Source organism: Urocampus carinirostris, chromosome 4 (assembly GCF_059441175.1).
Source record: "Urocampus carinirostris isolate Australia breed hairy pipefish chromosome 4, RoL_Ucar_1.0, whole genome shotgun sequence".
Classification (NCBI taxonomy): domain Eukaryota; kingdom Metazoa; phylum Chordata; class Actinopteri; order Syngnathiformes; family Syngnathidae; genus Urocampus; species Urocampus carinirostris.
Genome location: NC_142352.1, coordinates 17,956,745 through 17,981,192, shown reverse-complemented (window position 1 = coordinate 17,981,192; position 24,448 = coordinate 17,956,745). Strand labels below are relative to the sequence as shown.

Here is a 24,448-nt window from a genome sequence, read left to right as displayed (position 1 = left end):
TCTGTCAACTACAATCATAGAAAGTTGGCACCAGATTGATGAAGAATACTGTCGGTCACTCATCAAGTCAATGCAAGCTGTCATAACAGCCAAAGGTGGTGCAACTAAATACTAGTGATATGTTTTGATTGTTATATATTTGTCAGCTTCATTATTTTTCCTCAGAATTGAGTGATTGCATTTTTATTTCCCTGCACTTGCTTCATAAAAGTAACATTTACTGACCATTGGATTGTTTTTTCTTAATTTCCTTTAGTGTTTCTGAATGCACATATGTTGCACTTTGTAATGACCTTACGATTGTTTGCATACTTTTTGCTAGGCGTTGTATAAATATTTGACAGTTAAGAGATCCCTTAACCGCATGGATCGTAGGGGCACCAATGGGGACGCAACTCTGGACAGCCTTCTCCACTGTTGACGGTTCCTGGCCTGTTCGTGGCAAAGTTCGCCCCAGTCCATTACTTAACGTTGTCGGCCCAGTTCTTTTTCGGTCTTCCTCTCCTTCTGCCCTCCTGGACTGTGCCCTGGAGAATTATTTTGGTCAGTCCTGATGATCTTGTGGCGTGACTGTTCCACAGGATACATTTGAATAATAATGATAAAAAAATATTTAAATAATAATATCGCTTCAGAAAGGATGCTGAATGATTCGACTGGTTGCCAAATCATGCGATATGCTGGTCAAACAGAAGAGGGTGCTATAACCCAAAATATTCTCAAAATAATAGAATGCATTTTTATGCAGTCAAATAAATTATTTTTCACGAGTACCACATTAAATGTGAAAAAGTGGCCTGCCACTTTGAACTAATCAGCTTTATCTGAATATTGTAGGCCTATTAGTAGCAAAAACAAATCGGTATTCACATGATACACCATGCATACTTTAATCATGAGTCAAGTTATTATCCCCCGAGTTTTATTTTTACTAATTTTACATTACATGGCATTTTTGCAACGGGGCGAGGGCGTGCACGGTAGAGGAGGGGTTAAAGTAGGGGGGATATAGATTGCAGAGGGAGCCCCGGTGGGCCAGGCTGCATTGTGATCGCGACAGATGTCTGAGGCGCACTCCTCCTCAGACCAGACCAGAGCAAGACCGGAATCCGCAGCTGTCACTCCACAGGCTTTCAAGCTCCATTATCCATTTCTGGCACAATCTGGACTAGGACTGACCCTCTTTCCCAACATCCAGGTTGGTCAAACATGCTTTTATTTTTTTTGAAAATACGTTTTATATTACTGATCATTTTTACCATGATTTGATTGACTGAAAAAAGGAAAGAACTGCTTTTCCTGTGCAGCTTTCCCATTGTTCTCTTTTTTTTCCTAATTATGCAAATGCATTTCGATTTCAATAGCCGGCAAGTTTTTTTTCCTCCCCTCTCCCCTTTTCTTTTCTTCTCCAGACTGGTTGAGCTGGTGCGTCTTTACCGGCAGCAGCTCCGATTTTTTTCCCTTCCTCCTCAGTAGGCCATGCTATGAATTAAAAAGGAACAAAAGAGATAACGAACAAAGTTCTCGAGTTTGTTTAAACACCGAAAGGCCTTTTTGGGTGCTGATTATGATGTTAGAAAATAGTTTTTGGGAAGGGTGTGCGTTATAACCCGTGAACAAAAAGAGCACAGCAAGAGAGAAAAAGCGAGGCGCTGGTGGGTTGAGGTGGGGGATGGACAGTGATTGGAAAGTGCAATCTTATCTCCTGATTTTTTCTGTAGTGGTTTGTTGAACACTGTTTCCCATCATAATTCGATTTTATTGAAACATACTGCCTTGTCTTTGCAATCAAACCAAATGTCTGTGCCAAAAATCTGCAGAATGAGCTCAATTGCTCACTCAAACTTCAAATCATAATAAAATCATGCTTTTAACAAAAAAATAAACAAAAAAGATATATCCTTATGGAATTTGCATAACTATAAATGAAGTTGATGGAGAGAAGAAGGTTTTAAAGCAAACGCAGGTTGGTTGTGCTGAAATGGCGTAGTAGGGAGTGGCTTTAGGTGAAAAAAAATGTAGCCAATCCAAGATCGAGGTTATGTGGCCAAGACGTGTCTTGGCTTGATTGCTCCACTACAGCACTATGGACAGTTCCCTGGCACTTCATGTTGGTATCCATGCCCAAATATAACTCACCTGGGGTTCAGAAAGTCAAAATTACCCCATCCTTTTTTTTGTACATGGATGCATTATTGGCTTGTAAATTGAAATAAAACGGTAATATTTTTGCCCCGAATTGTATCATCTGAAGCAGGGTTTTGAAAACAGTAGACTCCCAGGGTATAACATGCATCCATTCTTTGGGTATCACAAGTAAAATTGTCATTGAGTGGGGGATGGAAACCTATAGAACTTAGCTCTGATCTCCCGGTGCGCCTAAATAAAAATATTATCGTGTAAAAAATAGTTTGACGTAAGCACCACTTATGAGTAAAATACATGGATATAAATAGATAAAATACTATATAGTATATGTGAAGGTAAAATACATTTTTATTTACTTTTGGTGTGAAATGACAAGCATGTAGAGTGAAGTCAGTGGGTGCATGCTCACATATGATTTCCTTGTTTTAATTGCCGTCTTATTTCGAAAAAATAGTCCAGATCCTGGATTGGTTACAGCTATACAACTTAATGAGCATAGCGATTTGAGTGCCGTTTTCGTATTTCTTCATAATCCCAAGTTTTGTTCTCATCGTTATCGTGTTTTTGCTTAAATACAGTACAAAAAAATACAGTATTGAATAACACTGACTTACAAATCTTTACAAAGCACATCAGATTCTGAACTGAATGAGGAAAAGCCATTGTGGGAGAAAGTTTAGCCAATAGCATATCGTCATTTCCATGATGCCGTGAAGAAAACCAATAGCAGATCAGCATTTTATATGATGTTGAACAATCGGGGGCAAACATCTTAGAGACGAAACTCATCATACGCACCAAAAGTTTGAATTTTGGTTCTTGAGCATGCAAAATTGTTTGATGTTGATGTTTTATAGTGTGGAAAATGACGTAAAGAGGGGCAGTGAAAACTTTACTAAGCAGGGACGTCATATACCAGAGGACTAGTGTTTCCTGAATGTTCAAACAGTGTTTATTTCTGTAACTCAGACAGCAAAATTCAAGTTCTCCTTTTTTTCACCCAGAAAGGAAGAAGAAATCTGTGGTAATCAGCTACATCCTCATTGAAAGACCAGCCATTAATGTTGTAGACCAATAAGTAATTCCTGCTGAAAATAATTGCTGAATTGTATAAATGTGTATTGCAGTACGACCACAAAAATACAAATTGCCCGGTAAAAATCATTGAAGTCTATAGCCGGATTGAATCAGTTAATTAAATATTTAAAGAAAAAACAACAGACAAATAGAAATTTGGAATAAAATAAATCGTACTTAAGGCCACAACTTTTACATGAAAAAGATATTCATTTCAAACCCATGTAAGTCAGGTGAATTCAATGATCTAATTTACTACTGGAAACAAATTAGATTAACCACCGGGCCGATTGAATTAGCGGCAAATTACAACATTTCCTCGGTTATGCAATATCTTAATCTTTATCGTTTTTTTCTTCTAGGTGACATCATGGGAGGGAAACTGAGCAAGAAGAAGAAGGATTATGATGTAAGCGATCCCAACGAAAAAAAGGATGAAACTGAAGCACCAGAGGCAAGTGCTGAGGAGTCTGCGGCACCGCCCACGGAAGCTCAAGTGACAACCGAAGCTGGCAATGCAGAAGCTGTTGGGTCTGAGGTGGCAACAGTAACTGAAGCAGAAAAAGCTCCAGAAGAGCCAAGTTCTGCTCAGCCTGAAGAACAAGCTCAAGTCCCAGAAGAACCCGTCAAGGAAGAACAAGCTCAAGTCCCAGAAGAACCAGTCAAGGAAGAACAAGCTCAGGTGGCAGAAGAACCAGTCAAGGAAGAACAAGCGCAAGTGACAGAAGAACCAGTCAAGGAAGAACAACCTCCAGTGCCAGAAGAACCAGCCAAGGAAGAACAACCTCCAGTGCCAGATGAACCAGTCAAGGAAGAACAAGCTCAAGTGGCAGAAGAACCAGTTAAGGAAGAACAAGCTCAAGTGCCAGAAGAACCAGTAGAGGAAGAACAAGCTCAAGTGCCAGAAGAACCAGTAGAGGAAGAACAAGCTCAAGTGCCAGAAGAACCAGTAGAGGAAGAGCAAATTCAGGTTCTAGAAGAACAAGTCAAGGAAGAACAAGCTCGAGTGTCAGAAGAACCTGTCAAGGAAGAAGCAGCTCCAGTTTCAGACGAACCGGTGGCACTTAATGAAGGAGCTTCAGTTCCAGAGCAACCAGCTGTCGAAGAAGAGGCAGGTCCAGTATCTGAAGAACCAAGCACATTAGAAGAGGAAGCCGCATCAGCTGAACAGGCTGCAGAACCAGAAGTGGTATCAATACCAGATGAATCAGGGGTAGTCAAAGATGAAGTCCCACCACAAGAGGAAGAATCTACTGAGGTGGCAGTTCCAGTTCCAGAGGAATCTGTTGCAGTATCCAAGGACGCGTTTCCAGTACCTGAAGAAATCACAGAGGTAGAAACTCTACTGACTGAGGTGGAACCTGAGTCTGCACCTGAACCCTTTGAAGAACCCTTGGAAGAAACTGTGACAGAAGTCGAGGTGGTTCCCGACAATCTGGAGGAGGAAGTTACAGAGCCAGAACCTATTCCAGTGACTGTTACTGAACCTGAAACTATTGTGGGGGAAACAACCCAAACTCCATTGAGTCCGGAGCCTGAATCACTACCTGATCCTGTAATTGAGCAAGAGACACTTTTGGACACAAAAACAGAGCTTGAGACAGAGATAGAACCAGAGCCAGAACATGAGTTTGACACGCCGGAACCTTTACCTGAGGAACAAGTTCAAGAAAATGAGCCAGATGAATGTATTCCTTCAAACGATGAACCAGCTGAACTGAAATCAGCAGAATCAGATGTGATACCTGAATCCCCCACAAAAGATGTGCCTTGCCCAGAAGGTCTGATTGAAATAAAGATGGAAAACGGTGAGACCGAGACCTCCCCTCTCACAGAGGATGTGACGGAAATTGAGTCTTTCCCCGCCATAAACGGAGACTCCCCCACACTAATAGAGGAATGTGTCAACGGTATTGACGAGTCACCCGTCCAGAAGCTGAGTGACATAGAACTGAAAAAAGACGTTGACCTGAGTGGAGATGTTCAGGAACTCCCGGAGCCCGTTGCTGATGTGATGGAAGCTCTGAATACTGAGCTGACACAGGAAGTCTGATCTTTCTACTGAATCTTAATTTGACAAATCTTTAAAATGGCGTCAACGAATCACAAAAGGCTGCGAGAGTGTCCAAAACGTTAAAATCCTGCTTGTGTCTTTTTTTATAACCCTGGCAGTTATGATTTCGGTTTTGAGCAACAACAACGGTCTGATGTCGATAGTTTTGGTAGATAGAAAGTACGCAACACAAACAACACACCAGAGTTGAAATACCGGACGAACGACGAACGTGCTATTGACGGGTGATGTAATTCAATATGTCTTTGTGTGTGAGCCCGATTAATATTAGCTGCCTTTGATATATTCATTCTATTATGTACAAAGCCTTGCAATGTTTCTGGCCTTTTATAACAAACAATACCAGTGAGACTTGTTAAAATGATTGAACAGAAAATAAAACTACTGCCCAAAGCAAACTTCTCATCTTTCTACACATGTTATAGCGCTTACATCAGGTACTTTATTTGCAATTTTTGGATTTCATAGCATAGTCTCAATTGGTAGAAATTTCAAAGTAAAACGGACCTCCGCATAACAGCGACGCCAAGCTATGATGTTTTCACGATAGGATGTGGAATATGATGTTTTTTCAGCCCCAAGTTATAGCATTTTCCCATTTATATGACATCAAAAACAAATTATTTTGCATGGTCAAAAACGCATAATATTCAGACTTTGGGACGAGGTTACGTCTCTGAGATGCCTATCTGCTGACAACTGCGCCGCCGTGCTGCCCAGTACATGTATACTACCTATCAGGGTTGGGTAGGGTTACTTTAACTGCATTACTTTCAATTACTTTTGGATTACTCCAATACCAAATATGCTAATAAAAGACAAAAGTAACTAAACATGAATACAATTATGACTCACAACACGTGGTAAGCTTTCTCTCCTGGTTTTGATCTCTTTGATCTCCGGCAAAACTAACATAAAATGCGACAGAAAAAAAATGAAAATAAATCCAAACAGCTTGCCAACATCATTTTTGCCGTTCCATGTATTCCGTTACTCCCCAAGCCTGGACAAAATTTAGTAATTTCATTCATATTTAGTTTTTTTTGTCTTTTATTAGCATATTTTGTATTGGAGTAATCCAAAAGTAATTGAAAGTAATCCAGTTAAAGTAACCCTACCCAACCCTGCTACCTATAAATAATTCTTACTATAAATATTTTGTCGCTGATATTTAATATGTACACAAAAACGATCGGTTTCTATCCCCCAGCAATTTTACTGCGAGATTCCCACTTCAAAACACAGGGTATCTTATGTGTGTGCCTCAAGATATTTTCAAAGGACAAAAATGTGCATTTGCTCGCAAAGGTTTGGGGAAAAACTGTATTAGAAAAAAAAATGTCGACATACAGGCCAAGTATTATTTGGGAATAATGTTGGGCAAGAGAAGAAGGACGACATGCCGACAAGTTTAAAAAAATGTTCTACACTACAATCCTTTCATAAATATGCCGCACAGGCATCATTCAATGAAAAGCCACAGGAGGTTTTAATGATCCCTATCAGATCTCCTCCAATATGGTTTGAGGTACAGTCTGCTAGTTTGTTTAAGGTTGGGTAACTGGCTTTTCCCCTCCTTTCTTTTTCCCAGTTCACACATCAGCGCCAAGCTGATTTTGTTGACTCCTCCGTGCTAATGCATGAATGTTAGCGTCTTCGTGACAGAGACTTCTGACGGCAGTGTGAACAGGAGAACATTTTGGAGGACCAATCCTGCCATATGTAGAACGAAATGTATAAATACACAAATACCAACAAATATACTGTAAGCCATGTGAATACATGAGCACATAAGTAAATGACGTTATACCTAAATATATGACAAAAATGTAGTTTATTCATTTATTTAGGCCTTTTGTCAGATAGTTTCACCCGCCACCTCATTTGAACATTATTTTGCTGTGACAAAATAAATGACAAAATACACTACAAAATACATGGCAAAATAAATGACAAAATGTGCAACAAAATACACAAAACAAAAAATATATAAGATAAATGCCTAAATACTTAACAAAAAGATGTAAAAATACATGATTAAATAAGCGAAAAAATACACAATTGAATTAACGACAACATTTACAAGACACATGGCAAAATAAATGACAAAATATGCAACAAAATGCACAAAACATAAAATATACAAGATTGATGTCAAAATACTTGACAAAATAATGACAAAATACATGAAGAAATAAAAGACGAACTACGCAATCAAACACGTGACAAAATATATTAGATACATAACAAAATACACGACAAAAAATACAATTTAAAAATGACAAATTATTTGACAAATGCATGACACAAAATACGACAAAATACATGAAAAAAAACATGCCAAAATACACTACAAAATATACAACAAAATGCATGAGATACACGACAAAATACATGAGAATCCACGACAAAATAAACAACAAAATACACAACAAAATACACAACATAAATAAAAAATATAACAAAAATACTGACAAAATACACTACCAAATACATGACCTAATACACAACAAAATATTCTACACAGCAAAATGCATGGGATACATAACAAAATACGTGAAAAATAATGACAGAGTACATGACAAAATAAATGACAAAGCACACCACAAAATACACAACACATCCCATGAAAAAACACACTCAACAACAAATATGACAAAGTAAATGACAAAATACACCAAAAAATACTCAGAAAAAAACATAAACAAATACACAACAAAATACATAGGGCACGGGAAAAAAATACACAACAAAGTACAAAAGATACATGACAAAACACATGTCAAAATACATGCGTAACGACTTAACAAAATACATAAATAAATCAATTCCATTTGTCATATTTAGGTATGACGTGATTTATTGATGTTTTTACGTTTACATATGGCATATCTTAGTAGGTATTTATGTGTTATACACTTATTTTTAAATATTGCAGGATTGGTCCTACATCGAAACCCCTAAGTGGACGACACAAAAAAATGCACCTTGTGGCCATCCGAGGCCTGAGTCGTTTTGAAGTACGGCCAGAAAGTCTTTCTTAGTTCTGGGAAACGTCAGAGCGCTCCCTTTCATCACTCTCATACCCCCCCTTTTTTTACATTACCCAACTGAACATTCCTGCCTTGTCGCTGTTAGATCCATAGAGGCCTAAGTTGCTGTCTTACAACTCAGATTCCTTTGCTTGAGTCCAAAAAAGTAAGCGCCCAGTCGGCAGCTTTGTTGTATAAACTGAAATATTTGCAAAGCGCAAGGACCGACAGGACATTGCTCTCCATTGTCAAATAACATTTGACCTGGATTAGGACTAGAACATTTTCTCGTGTCACCAAATACTGTATAGTAGACCCCCGGGATACGGCACTATTCCGTCCTGAGGTAGGGATTGCAAGGTGAAATTGTTGTATGGTGGGGTAAAGAAACCTTGATTTGACTTTTCTTTTCACCCCGTCTTTCTCTGCCTGTCTCCGCATCCGTACCCAATGCTTATACTCTGCTTAATGCAGTGCCTGGAGGCTAAATATAACGAAACACTCTGTCAATGAGAACACCACTGAACCCTAGTGTAGCGTAAGTGCATTTCCACTTCATTCTGGGAAAGTAAAACAAAAAGTTCTCCAAAGTCAAACATGCCCACGCCCCTATTAAGAGAGCTTCGCGCCCCCACAAAGGGGTCAGGCCCAACTGTTTGAGAACCACTGCTTTATCATCACTGCAAGACTTAGTACAGATAGCTAAACAAATAAAAGTCTGTTACATGAGATTTTGAATTAACAAATAAGAGAGACTGGAATTATGGGAGGGAAGTTAGCCAATTTCATATCAGCATCTTCATGATGCCATGACACAAACAAATAGCAGATCAGCATCTAATAGGGTTTCGACCAATAGCAGACAGGCATCTTAGAGACGTAACCCGTCATATGCATGAACTCTGCAAAGTTTGAATGACCTTTTTGAAGATGCAAATCATTTGTTCTCAATGTCATATAGTGAGGAAAATGCTGTAAAGAGGGTCTGAAAGTAAGTTGGGAAATGGCTATCTTTAGGAGAGTACATATTACTGCCTAGATAGCATTCCTCAAATTCCATATCAATCAGAAATGAGAGACGACTCCTCAATATCTTTGTTCATACAATGCCTTTAGGAATTTAATGAACAGACACAATATTTTTTTCCATTATTGCAAGTCAAATACGTATTTCCCTCTTTCCCCAATTTTGTGACCAATGTTATTGCTATTAAATCTTGATTTTGTGGTTAACCGTTTGCGAATTTCTACACGACCGAGTCACACATATTCCGACCAACACACAGAGGCTATTGTTACCTCATGTCGTCAGGAATTTTCCATGGGACATTAAGTTAAAATTATTGTTCGTTAATGTTGGTTTTCCCCCTGTTCGGCTATCCATTTCCCATTGTAACTCGATTATTCATTGTCTCGTCGTCAATCATTACAGCGGCAACAATCTTTGTTTGACTTTGGTGTAGAAAGTGAGCTTACGAACAGTGTGGTGGAATAGCAGTTAGCATTATCCTGTGTTCAACGGTTGTGTGAGTATTGACGGATTCAGTGGTTTTCTCTTCATTTAGGCTAACATCAGTTTTACCATAACCCCCCCAAAAGACCCTCCATCTGTCAAGTTCCAGTACTCTTCCATCAAAAGAAAAAAAAGTTCAAAGAAGTCCCAGCGGATCGCCGTCTCATCGGCTGCACTTCTTCATCAAATAGCTGCTTTGGATTTAGTTCAAGGCTCTTTTTTTCCGCTCGCTTCTCAAAGTATCAGTCAGAGTTAACGAACGCGCCCGCAGGCTGAGAAAGAAGCTTGAACACAGTCCGAGCTTTGTGCCGGACTTTTGCATATAGAGCGCATAGTGTTGGGGTAACCAGGCAGTGCAGCTGGCCTTTTGGCCTTTCTTGCCAGCTTCTTTAAATCAAGAAAGCAAAGGACAAGAGCCCTGTTCACCCATTAAAAAGACATTGAGGGAAAAGATCTCGGGAAGTGTTAAGGATTTGTTGTTTCAGGCAAAAATAGGGGTGGTTTCACGGTGGTTAATTTCTACTTTTGAAACATTAGTTTAATCGTGACTCTGACCAGCATTGATTATGTTTGTAATCAAATCGGTTCCAGTAGAGCAATGTTTCTAAAAATATGTAAATTAGGCCACAGGGTTATAGCATGACAAAAATATGACATATTGATATTATGATGAGGAATATGGGGATTTTGTGACCCCTCTTTACAGCATTTTTCCCTACAAATTCTTGCACAAAAATTCTCAATTTGTGTTGTTCGTGTATATGACTGTTCAAGTTACACTTCTAATATGCCTGTGGACTCGGTATCTACGTGAACACGAAGTGGTGTAACCCTGGGCACAAAGATTTCCATCTGCTGCAGGGACGTCGAACTTTTAGCGTGTGACGTCATCCACTCCGCTGTTGCTAAATTACAATACAGTACCCCGAGGTCATCCTGTTAATAAACAACAAAAGGATACTGCTTGAAGTGTTAATTTCCCTACGAGGATGAATAAAGTATCCATCTATCTATCTATCTATCTATCTATCTATCTATCTATCTATCTATCTATCTATCTATCTATCTATCTATCTATCTATCTATCTATCTATCTATCTATCTATCTATCTATCTATCTATCTATCTATCTATCTATCCATCCATCCATCCATCCATCCATCCATCCATCCATCTATCTATCTATCTATCTATCTATCTATCTATCTATCTATCTATCTATCTATCTATCTATCTATCTATCTATCTATCTATCTATCTATCTATCTATCTATCTATCTATCCATCCATCCATCCATCCATCCATCCATCCATCCATCCTTCCATCCATCCATCCATCCATCCATCCATCCATCCATCCATCCATCCATCCATCTATCTATCTATCTATCTATCTATCTATCTATCTATCTATCTATCTATCTATCTATCTATCTATCTATCTATCTATCTATCTATCTATCTATCTATCTATCTATCTATCTATCTATCTATCTATCTATCTATCTATCTATCTATCTATCTATCTATCTATCTATCTATCTATCTATCTACTATTGGTCAACATCATATACTGGCCTGCTATTTGTTTGGGTCATGGCATCATGAAAATGCTGATAAGCTATTGGCCTATCTACCTCCTACAATGCCTTTCTCTTCATTCAGTTTAGAATCTTGTGCGCTTTGTAAAAACTTTGCGATTCGGCGATACAGTTCTGTACTTATTCACTATGGGGGCCAAGGTTTTCAGTGATGCTAAAGGGGGAAGCAAACCATGATAACTATTGAAACGAAGCTTGCAATATGAAGGAGGCACACAAATGGCTAGCCTCGCTAAATTGCATGGTCGTAAACAATCGACGATCTCAACTATTATTGAAAATGAGGAGGTTATCAGAGCAAGGAAATATTCTAAGGGGATTACAAACCTCACAAGTGGAAGTTTTAAAATCACTTTCACTTTTAATCCGCTGTCTCCACTCCACCTCGGTATCCATTCACTACACCACTTGACTAGCTCAAGTCACGTCACACCAAATGTAATCAAATTTCACTTTTCTTTCACAACTATTTATTTATAATAGTGTTTAATCTTACACATATATTACACTTAAGTAGCACTTACTAAATATATTAAATATTTTAATGTTTTATCTTGGGTACAAGGGTTTCCGAATGCATTGGCTACCCATAACCATCGGTTCCTATGGGTCATTTCGCTTTACGATCCCCACGTCAAAACAGATTAATTATGTATCTTAGAGGGGTCCACTCTAGACAATAACTGAACGAGGAAAACAAAAACAAAAAAATTATTAACTACTGTGTTCATAATAACCAAACATACAACAGGTGCACATACACACAGTTAGCTTAGTATAAGTCATGTTATTGTCCCTCCAGATGGGTTTGAGCCTGGCAAGTGCAGCAGTGGTTTGAGCTATCTTGCCCAGAATTTCTGTCTCTGACCCATCTTCTGATACCACCGCTCCAAGATATTTAAATTTGGTGATTGGTTAAAGCTCTTGCTGGTTGATGGTGATGTTTGTGTTGATACCTTGGGTGTTGTGTTAATGTCTTGTATTTTTTTAATGTGCTGATTTCCATCCAATAAGTAAATACATTAGTTGATTGAATCAAATATGAAAAAGGGTCATTAATAATTTAAGTAATTTAGATGTTCATTTACTTTTCAACTAAATAGAGACATGTTTTGGATGGAGGCTTGGAGTATTTTTAAAGTATTTTCAACCAATTTTGGATAGAGAACGATTGGGTAACCGCCAATCCTAGCACATTTTTTTTCTGAGTTTGGTTATTTGATGTTCCCATACTTAGTCCTTTGTAGCTGTGATGTCATCTCCAGGCGATAATAACTAACAAAATGGCTGGCCTGTTTAAGTATGATTCCACATACACATTGTATAGTCTGGCACTGAACATAGAAATTCCGTTTTACTTGGAAGTTTGCCCAACACATTTGTCCTTAAAGTTTTTTTTTTTACCACAAACATTCCATGTGAAAGCGTGCAAACAATTTACAAGAGCTTATAAAAACATTCCCTGAGGCTTTATAAAATGTACACACACCTTCCCCATACCCTTATGATGACTGCTGAACATCCATCTAGGAAGGATTGTCCAGATTCTGAAATATTGTGATGATAGAAAGCAAGAAAGATCAGACTCTAAATGTCCATCTTCTTTGATTCTTAAGATTCTGGCAGCCATTTTACAATCACAGCTGATGGTTGTTTGTTTTTGGAGCAGGAGGGTGTCAGAGGAAAACGCAGGCGGCAAAGCCAAAACCAAATAGCAGACGTAGCACATACTCAAAATCTCCTTCACTTTAAGATTCATTCCTGTCGGCTTTATCTTGCCCTCAACATAAAAAAGGGAGTCTGAGGAAAGATGCACTGGAATAGTTGCTTAAGCCCGTCCAATTATGTTCTTAAAATGTTTTCTATTCACCAGAGCAACACTTATCCACTCCTTTAAACCAGTGGTCTCAAACAGGTGACTTGCAGCCCAAGACTGATTCATTTATTTTCTTTTAAATTCGTACATCATTTTTATAATTTTGTGTAGCAAATGTGGAAAACCCAATGTGGCGCAACTTTGCCCAGATGCTTGCTCCGGCGGCTCCCAAGTAAATTGACTTTGAGAGCCCTGCTTTAATAGTTTTATTGCTTGTTCGGAGCTTTTCAGACTGTGTTTCCCATCGGCACCCCGGACTCCTTTAGGACATGTACGCTAATGCTAAGTCACTGAACCGTAACAGGCAGAAGCCTATTAGAGAGAACTTGCGCTTGTAAAGATCAATATTGATCCGTGGGGTCTGTTTAATGGATGCTGAGTGTAGCTGTGATTCTTCTTTTGTCTGCTCTGAGATCCCCATCACCCTTAACTCTTAGTATGTGCTCTCTCTTAACACACTCTCTCTCACACAACCAGTTTGGTTTTTCTATCCTAGTTGAGAAATTCCATTGGCATAATGACTTTTACTAGCCTCTATCCTTAATCTTAACCTTCAAAACAGATTGCCTGGTCATAACCCTTAATCAAACTAACTCTAGAAAATATTTTTTAATGAAAAGGATTTCACCATACTAGGACAAAAGTGTTGCATTAAGGAATATTGTTCTCACAATGACAGTAAAAATCAGTGAATGGTCCTAGAAAAATCACTCATTACAGTATGTATACATACGCAGTTGATTTTTTTACACCAAGCATTTTACATAATGCAGATTTAGTCTTCTCAGCCTGGTCCAGGACTACAATTTAGTCTCTGGTGTCCTCGACAGCTGTTTGGTCTTGGCCATAGTGGAGTTTGGAGTGTGACTGAGGTTGCGGACAGGTGTCTTTTATATAGGTAATGTGTTAAAGCAGGTGCCATTAATACAAGTAACTTGTGTGGCCCCATTAGACCTCATTAGAAGAAGTTAGGCCTCTTTGACAACCACAAATCTTGCTGTTTGTAGGTGACCAAATACTTGTTTTCCACTCTAATTTGGAAATCAATTCTTTAAAAATCAAACAATGGGATTTTCTCTTTTCTTTTTCCACATTCTGTCTCTCATGGTTGAGGTTTACCCATGTTGACAATTACAGGCCTAGAGGAACTTGGTACTAAATGGTACTAAGGAGGTCACAAAATGAGTCTCTTGGTTGGATGACCATCTTCTTTTATTGGTCTCAAGTGGCACCTGTAGATAGTCCATGCCTCACATCCATACATTCAGACCAGCATTTTTGTGTAGGGTCTGAGATTACTGTTTTGGAAATCCCTTGTCATTAGCCAACCAAAAGATGTTGATGCTTGCTCGAGGCTGTTATGTGTCTCTTCATACAATGAGCAGGTGTCAGACATTACGCTCCCCAGATATTTGGAGGATGGTGGCGTGAGTAGCTGTTGCCCTGCTGCTGTGAGCGTTATTGGGTGAACTGACTGTGTATCGCTGTCTTCTTTGTGTTGATCATCAGTCCCATTCCGGTGTATACAGTTACAGCTACTGTGAGGATGTTTTGCAGGGCCTCTGGTGTGTTGGAAACCAAGGCCCAGTCATTAGCTGTTGTAGCTCAATGATGATCCCTGAGGTCAACTTGGAAGTTGCTTTTAGCCTCTTGATGTTAAACAGGTTACCATAAAGCCCGAAGTTGATGGTAACTCCAGCCTACTTCTGGATTCATACCTATTAATGTGACAAATACAAGTATACACACTTACACAAACAAACATACACAAAAAAATATTTTACCCTGAAAGAGGTCCAGCCACATTAGGACCACCAAAATGTTGTATTAAGGACTATATTGGTCTCCAGAATGACGGTTAAAATGAAATGAAATTATGAAATGAAATGATCTGCATTTATATAGCGCTTTTTCAAGTCAATGACTTCCCACAGCGCTTTACAATGTGCTCCACATTTCCCAATAGCGGCCTTGCAGCCATATAGGCGCTAACCTGCTTTTTGGGGGTATTAGGGGTTCAGTATCTTAACTAAGGACACTTCGACATGTATCAGGGACGGGATTCGAACTAGGATCCCTTGATCCCAAGACGAGCGCTCTACCTCCTGAGCTACTGCCGCCAGTCCAAATCAGTCAGTGAATGCTCCTAAGAAGGACTCCAATATGAGTTTACATACATACGCAAAAACACACACACACACACACACACACACACACACACACACACACACACACACACACACACACACACACACACATACGTAAATACACGAAATATACGTTTTAAACCTAAAAGGTTTTACACACATTACGACAACCAATATGTTCTAGTTCGGACTATTGGGTTTCACAATGATGGTGAAAAGCAATGAATGGTAATAAGAAGGTTGCAAATACGAGTATACATACATACTAAAAACACGTTTTAACCTTTAAAAGTGTCTAGCCACACCAGGACCACCAAAATGTCCTAATAAGGACTATTAGTCTCCAGAATGACAGAAAATCTATGAATGGTCCTAAGATCACAAATATGAGTAAATATATACTCACACATACACACACTAGCGTGCAAACAAAGACCCTGCTTTCTACTCTCTCGCACTCTGCTGATGCAGCTGCTGCGCTGACTGGGCACTTTATAGCAAGCAGCTCATTTTCTGGTCACTGTTTGTGTTAGAGAGCAACACTTTTAAGTGTTTTTATAAACACATAGGGGTTGGTTGAAAGAATCACATGGATTTTTTTTAATCCTCGGAAACAGACTACCGTATTTTCTGCACTGCATAGATTATAGAACGGAAAATGTGGTAAACAAAAAATAATACGGAAATGTCCCAGGGAACTCAACCAATACACTTGAGGCATTTTAACCATTCAAATAAAGTCAAGTCAAGTCACATTTATTTGTATAGCCCTTAATCACAAAAATGTCTGCACAGGATTACAATTAAACCGGAGTTTGCTTATATCATTAATCTCTCTAATACAAGTACCACTGTGCAGTGCAACATAAACATATACTCAAAGAGGGAAACAGTGTGTACAGAGTAATACACATAAGTACATTGATTCCCTGTGTTGCACTGTGGGTGTCAAACTTATTTTAGCCCAGGGGCCAGATCATAGAAAAGCATTCTCACGGGGCCGGACAAGTAAATTATTAGCATAAAAAGTGTGCCTTGCCCGGAAGGCTGGTGGTCTTATTTGAAGCTCTAAATATCAACTCTGCATTTGTAAAAAATAGAATAAAAAGCAAAAAACAATTGAATTCATTTCCAGTACAGTTAATAAAATTTGAGGAAAAATAGCACACAAATACTTAAGTGATTGATATAATGATTTAACAGTAATTCAGATTTTTGTTTTTGTTATGAAAATGTTTACCTGAATAGGGGAAAGGTGCTGTTAGATTTCATATCTATTATAGAAGAGACTAAAGCTTTTTCAAGGTTTTGCAAAGACGGTGGTATTTCTTTTTATTTTTGTTTTTTTCGTATTGTCGCACATCAGTGACTTTTATTTTGCGTAAAAAAATCATGGGGATGGGTTTCCTCAATGTTCTCTGGTTGAATAATGATAGTCAGAAAATAAAGCTACAGTGAGTGCTTTACGAGTGGCGTCTGGCTTTGGCAACATACAGTGGACATATTCAAAACTGCAGGTTATTATTTGTCTCATTTGTCTCATGAATTGACACATGTGATTTATACTGTAGAAGGATGGATACAACTGTTGCGCCATTGTATGTGGACTTTATCATTTTTGTAGCGAGGTCAGAAAATAAAACAGAAACGTCCCGGAGTGATCAAGCAATACATGTGAGGCTTTTTGGCGAGTAAACCGGAGTTTACTTCTCTCTACTACAGGTTCCACAGTGCTCTGCAGCATAAACATATACTAAATAGACACATACATGAGTAAACTGATGCTTTTGTTACAGTCTAATACATACACAATATGTGATTCCTGCTACGCAGAAATTCACTCAATACATTTGTTAATAGAGTAATATTCCATTACCAAGTCTATTAAGCTAATTTCCGCATAGCCATTGGCTGGGTGGCCTACCCGGACCTCGAGAGCCGCATGTCCTGCATGTGTTTGGAGTTTCTCTGCTCCAATACAGGTGATTCCAATCACCTGGATCATTTTCAAGCTCTCACAAAGCTTGCTAACAGGCTAAAAACTGTTGGAGCAGAGCAACCCCCAAAACATGAAGAACATGAGGCTCTTGAGGACAAGGTTGGCCACCCCTGGTAGATTAACCACAAAAATTAAGGGAATACAGTATATTTTATATTTGTTTATGTTTTGATAACTTGATCCAGACTCCAAGGTCATCAACACATTTTATTTTCGTTACCATGAATATATTGTGTAGCAATGTGTATGACTAAACCCCTTTAAAATTGCATTTCAAATTTCAAGAAAACTCCCTAAAGCTCAACCAGGACCAACTGAAGGTTTACTTATTGGCCCTCAAAGTTTGAGAAGGAAAATCCTCCCAAAACTACGAGATGTCAGACCTTTAGATTATATGAAAAACTTGGGCGTTATCTTCGACTCTGAGCTCGATCTTATTCCACATTTTAAAAACACAACATTTTTTTTTTAATCATCTCAGCCAGAGTCTGCCCATTTCTCTCTCAAGCCAACACAGAAGTACTGATGCATGCTTTTATTTATTCTTGTTTAGATTATATAAATGCTCTGCTCTCTGGTCTTCCCAAAAAGAGTATTGCTAGCTTGCAGCTATTGCAAAACTCAGCAGCACAGGTGCTTACGGGGACCGGGTGGAGGTATCACATTACACTAGTTTTCAAATCACTGTATTGGCTCCCTGTGTGTTTCAGGACCAATTTTAAGGTGCTTTTACTTGTTTTTAATTGTCTTAATGGTTTTTGGCCATTCTATCTGTCTGGTTTGCTTTTATTATATCAGCCCTCGCTGAGGTTCTCTGGCATCGGTTTGTTGACTGTTCCTCGAGTGAAGCCCAAAACCTATGGTGATGCAGTCATCAGCCACATTGGTCTTCACCTACAAAACAGTCTGCCGGAGGATATCAGGTCTGCAGGGACCCTTGATATCTTTAAGAGGAGGCTCAAGACCCACTTTTTTAATATATGGCTTTTAATTGATCATTTTTATTTTTTATCTGTTTAACTTCTAATCTTTTACGGTATATTACTTTACTTTTATATCATACTTTTTGTTTTGTTTATTTTTCATTTTTATTTTTACATTTCGGTGTTTCCTCAACTGGGGGCACCACACTGGTAGGATGTGTCACTGACCAGAACGGACTCAGGACTCGATTGCATGCGTTTCTCAGATTTTATTGAAAGAGAGTGAGATTTTAGGCTTGTTGGAAGAAGGCAGGCGGGAATGGCACGTCGTTTGACCAGGATTGGAGATCAGAGACGATGTTGAGTACGTAATAGTGGTCGTGGCCAGGCGGCAGGCGGAACAGGCGTAGTCAGGTTCAGACTTGGGTCAATAACGGGAATTAGGCAGAAAACAGGTTTAGCAGGGATGGAGTTGGACGAAAACGCTCACTGAATGAAAACACAACAGCTCGCAAACGATCTGACAAAGTTTGAACAGAAGACAGGGGCTTAAGAAGGGTGTTGCCACCAATCAGCTTGTCCGGGCTGTTGGCGCCAATCAAGCTGCCACAGGTGTTCCAAATAGGGCAATCATGACAGGGTGTGGTTCAATGGCTGAAATCCAGAGGTCATTGGCTGATATCCCTATCAGTGTGGGTAAGCCTGGCTCAGGTCCCTTTCGTCACATGGCTAGTCTGTGCCTTGCCATAATCATATCATATTTTATCTCTATCACTACTTATTTTGATTTTATTGTGTTTAACCATTGTGTGTGCATGTGTATGAGTTGTTTTGGGTTGTCTGGCGGGAGGGATTTTCATATTAGTGGGAATTTAACTGTGTTGTATGTTATGTTTTCATACATCACTTGAGTGATTTTTTTCCCCTGAAAAGTGCTTCACAAATAAACTTGATTTGAATTGATAATCATCAGAACTGCCCTTCACGAAAAAAATGTTTCAAGAGAGTCCTTAAAATGTGTCATCGCGGGACATTTTGTATACAGAGCCAAAATGTTGCTTTGGCTGTGTTTTCTCCCAAAAAGGAAAGTAAGTTTCCAAACAACATTCCTGTGCTACATTGTTACAGCTGCAGTCCCAATCTTTGCGGAGGAGAGTCCACAGCAAAAGAGATGACCTTCGCTGTTCGTCCAATGGCGAATCTGCTGATTGCTTTGAAGACAACCGCTATGAACTGGCAGCGCAATGCTCTCTGAATTATTTATACGTGAAATTACGCAACCTCTGATACGTGATGAGAAGGGGGAGGGTAAATAACAATCAATGGAATGAAAACAGCTCAGTCCGGGAAAAGGAAGTTGCGTAAAGAATCCGACCTTTGTGTTCGGTTGCGGACGTCTGAAAAAACCTGACAGGAACCGTCTTACACAACTCAATTGTCATTATTTGATGATGCACATATGAGATGCATATATATTCATGCCCGTGCAGTATGTAGGTTTTGGGGTCAGGGTGGAAAACAAGGTTGTAGCCCTAGGGTGCTCACATTTTCTCAGAATGCGAGCTACTTACAAAATGAAAAGGTAAAAAATGAGCGATCCACCACAAAAAAAATGAGAAAAACCTCCAAATATTTACAGGAATCCAGCGAACACCAGCAGCCCTTCCTCTTTCCTTCAATAAAAACTTGTGGTAAACGTTACGCAATTGGGTCCTGTTTCCATTCTGGTCCTGACAAAAATATTAAAATATTTTCGAATGTACTAAGGATTCTTTGAAGAATCTTAAATCAAACCAGACACTAACCAAAACAAATGATTTTTTTTTGTTTTTCTGCATTTGAGCTACTTATAAAATGGCCATTTTATAAAATGATCTGACCACCACAAAAAAAAACATCAACACATTTCCAAAAGTACCTAGAAATATTTAATAAACCAGAAACTAACTAAACCGATTGAAAGTTCCATTTTTTCAGCAGTCAAACTAAGCGCTAAATGATCAAGTCAAAATAAGCTAGCCACCAAAAAAACTGTTAAGGCTTATTTGTATAGTATTTTTTCAAAACATAAACTAAAACAAAATGAAGGTTCCACTTTCTCAGCATGCCATCTACTCCAACATGACCAAGGATTTCCACAATGAACAGTTAAAAATACCTACAGAAAATTTGGAGTTGTCTAATTTGTTATAGCCTAGCAAGGTTGTTGCCCTTTATTAACAAAATTTGGAGATCTGTTAAAAATACATATACAAAATTTGGAGGTCTCCAATTTGTTACTACCATGTTAGCAAGGTTGATACCCTCTATTTACAACATTCGGAGATCTCCACTTTGTTATTGCCATGCTTAGCAACATACACTGTGACATGCTGCACTTTACCTTCAAATGGCAGCGTATCCCACCAATACAAAGCAATGAATACACTTTCCTGTCTGCAATCCACCGGTAGATCCCGATCTACACTGTTTTAGCCCATCCATAAGAACAGCAAAGTCATTACTACTTCAGCAGATATTGTCCGTTACTCAATGTTGCGTATTATTATACAGTTATCGCGTGTTCCCCGTGTGCTTGTCGTGTCAACACTTGTTTAGCTGCTGAGGACTTGAAGTGCAGTGACTTATCAGCATCTCAGCTTTTCTGTTTGTGCGATCGTCTTCACATTGTCCAGAAAAACGACCACGCCACCTTACTTTAATTAAAATGGGAGTAAGATGGTAAGCGCTTGATACCAATCAGGAAATGAAAGATTTTGAAATACGTTTTTCCATAATACTAAATAACAGTTGGGAAAAAACAGTGATGGGTCACATTATAGCTTATATATATATATATATTATATACAGTGAGTACACCTCCAGGATACGGCATCACCATCTTACGGCGTTTTCACTTTACAGCAGAGGTTCACTGTAGGGTGAATCAATAAATGCTAGAATTTACAGTGGAACCTTGGTTTTCGAACGCCTCTCAGTTCGAACAAATCGGTGTTCGACCAAAAATTTCGAGAAATTCTTGCTTCGCTGTTCGGTCAAAAATTCAGAGTTCGAACGCCGGCAATGCATGAGTGCGTACGCGAGAGTGCGATGCTGAGCGGCGTACGCGTGTAGATCGTGTAGATCGCCCCCCACCCCTCGTGACCAACTGTTATCGCGTGCGGACGTGCTTCGTTCGTTTTGCTTTCGCTTCTAATATAGGTGAACGGAGTGTTTTAGCCCCTAACTATGCCGCCGAAGAAGGTCGGTGCAAGCAGGACAGGTGAAAAAAGAAAAGTTGTTCGTACAACTATTGCCTCTAAGAAAGACATAATAGCTAAATATGAAAGAGGTGTGCGAGTTTCCGATCTTGCTAAGGGAATACAGCGTGCGCCTTCTGCTGACCACCACAAAGGTAAGAAATCCTATTCATAATTCTTTTCTTTATCTTTTTTTTTTACACGTTCGTGTTAGCGTAATCTTTCGTACGGAAGATTACGCTAATAACTGATGTTGTTGTGAGCAACCTAACTGATGGAAAGCGGGGATTAGAGACAAGCAGCTAGGGTGGTGGGGCTGGGGGGACAGCGTGTTTCTTATTATGTCCGAGCAACTAGGACTTCAAACTCGACTCCTCCCTCAAACGCACTGTGCGAGTGGCTGGCCCTCCTTATGTTGCTTGCACCCTGCATGCCTCATTAAAGCCCTTAACTTTGTCACAGATTCATTTCAAAACTCACAGAATCGACCCCTCCCCATGTGACGCCCCCCCAGGCCACGGCGCCACCATATGTCCACCTAACAGGGACTGGCAGCTCCTCTTTACTTTGTACTGCTTGCTTACAGTTGAACCATGCAAGATAAACAACCTCCCCCACCTTCGCCCCACCCCTCTCTTTGCTTCTTCACTCTTACTTGTATTTTATTAGGAAAAATAGTCGAGTGCTTTAGAAATTGTATACAGTAGACCCCCGGGCTACAACATTAATCTGTTCTGAGGTGGAGATTGCAAAGTCAAATTGCCTTTTGGTGGGGGAAGTCTATAATAATAGTCTAATGTGTTCCAAACCCCCGCTACTCAAGTAAGAACTTAGTATAAAGAAAGTACTACCTTATGTACTATATGCTCATATGATTAAATAACATTATTAAAAAATATACATGTAAATGATAGATCAAATTTTATTTACGTTTGATGAGACGTGACTTGAGCTGGTACAGTGGAGTTAGTGGATGGATGCAGAAGTTTGAAGCGATGGCGGATCAAAATTAAAATGTATTTTAAAAAGTCCACATGCAAGGATTGTCATGCCCTCAGAATAACGAAGTGTCAAACTAAATTTTCACTAAGGGCAACAGCAGCGTCATCATTGTCCTTCAAAGGGCCTGATGTAGCTTATATATGGAGCTAAATGTAATTGAAGAGTATGTAGAATAACTCAATACACACATTAAATTTGCTTTGCAAATACATGTTACTACACATACATAATTTAGTGTAACCCAAATATGATAAAATAGAATAGAATTCATAGGTCTCGTAGTCCAAGCGCATGTTGGGGAAAGTAGTTTCTGGTCCAAGCACTCGACTAGTTTATTTTTAGAAGCTGAGATATTTTAAGCTCTCAAAAACCACATAAAATGCTGTGGTGGGCCACATTTGGCCCCCGGGCCATGAGTTTGACACATGTCCCATGTTATAATTGCCTCCTTATCCTAATAGCAGTCCAAATAGTCGATTGGTTCCAGGGCAAGTGTAGTAATTCATATGCAAGTTTCTTTTTTCTTGGTAATCACCAGCTTTGTTTCCATGGTTATCATGTTTTCCGTCACCCTCCAGCATCACTGAAAACCTTGGGGCCCATAGCTAATCAATACAGTACAAACTACAGTATTTTATCACACTTGCAGTCTTTACAAAGCACACAAGATTATGAACTGAGAGAGAGGGGCATTTTGGGAGGGAGTTCAGCCAATAGCAAATCAGCATCTTCATTATGTTGTGACACAAACCAATAGACAACCTGCTTCTTATTTGATGTTGTCCAATTGCAGAAGGGCATCTTAGAGGGATAAATCACACAATAATATGCATGGACACCACAAACTTTGATTTTTTTTATTTGTTGGCAGGCAAAATAATTTGTTGGCGATGCTTATACTACATCGTAAAGGAAAAACATCTTAAGAAGGAGGTGCTGTTTCGCAGAAGCCTACTGTATAGAAAAAAACTCCATGATGCAACACAGTGTCCTTTCCAGTAATTTCCACAGAAGTTAAAAGATTATGTATTACATTTTAACTCACCTACATTGACGGCTATAGACTTTAAAGTTGTCTTTAACTGCAAATTCTCTTGAAGGATTAAGGCAACCAGTTTGATATGTATTCTTTAATAGCAACTTATGCTATTACTATTGTTACTATGTTATTATTATGTTGTTATCCGGTTGTAATTATTTCGGGTAGGGTTGAAATAGGCTCAGGGAAGTAATATTTGACAAAGCAGGTTTCTATCATCTAGGTCATGACAACCATTGACAAGGTGATGCACTGCATGTTCCAGTCACTTTGGACTACACACAATGTGTTTTCTTTTTTAAACTAATAGAAAAAAAAAACTAATAAAAAAAAATCTGATTAACGATTCATCAGTTGAATATTTAAAAAAAATCAATTACAAAAATCAATAAGAAAGTCTATCAGAGAGTTTTATTTTAAGTTTCATTTCAAATAAATACAAAAAATACATAAAAATACAAAAAAGCATTACTGGCAGAATACAGAGATGAAGAAAATAGGGTATGAGTGATACTAGAGATTGGAAATGCTGCATTTACAACTGTAGTTAACCTTGTTGTTATTGTTACTATTATTATATAACGGTTATGATTGCTATTGTTGTTATTATCATTGGTGTCACAATGATATTTAGTGACTCGTAGCATCATATCGTTAATAGATGTCATGATTGCTCATTATGTTCACCCCTGCCCGCTCGTTTGGCGCCAGCTGCTGCTGGTTACATGATTGGTTACCCGTCCTATTCAAGCTCAGTCCTTTCACTCGCCTGTTGTCA

At 38.9% G+C, this 24,448-nt stretch overlaps 1 protein-coding gene across 1 annotated transcript; it reads left to right on the top strand.

Annotated features, from left to right (window-relative positions):
• Nucleotides 1-1,033: 1,033 nt before the first annotated feature.
• LOC148367022 (uncharacterized) lies at nucleotides 1,034-5,697 on the top strand. The gene is made up of 2 exons (XM_088333815.1): nucleotides 1,034-1,198; nucleotides 3,588-5,697. The coding sequence occupies exon 2, from the start codon at nucleotides 3,596-3,598 to the stop codon at nucleotides 5,276-5,278; it is 1,683 nt and encodes a 560-aa protein (XP_088189941.1). The 5' UTR covers nucleotides 1,034-1,198; nucleotides 3,588-3,595; the 3' UTR covers nucleotides 5,279-5,697.
• Nucleotides 5,698-24,448: the final 18,751 nt, after the last annotated feature.

Bases quoted from the DNA above. Each gene is read 5' to 3' on its own strand.
- LOC148367022 (XM_088333815.1), top strand. From the start codon at position 3,596: ATGGGAGGGAAACTGAGCAAGAAGAAGAAGGATTATGATGTAAGCGAT.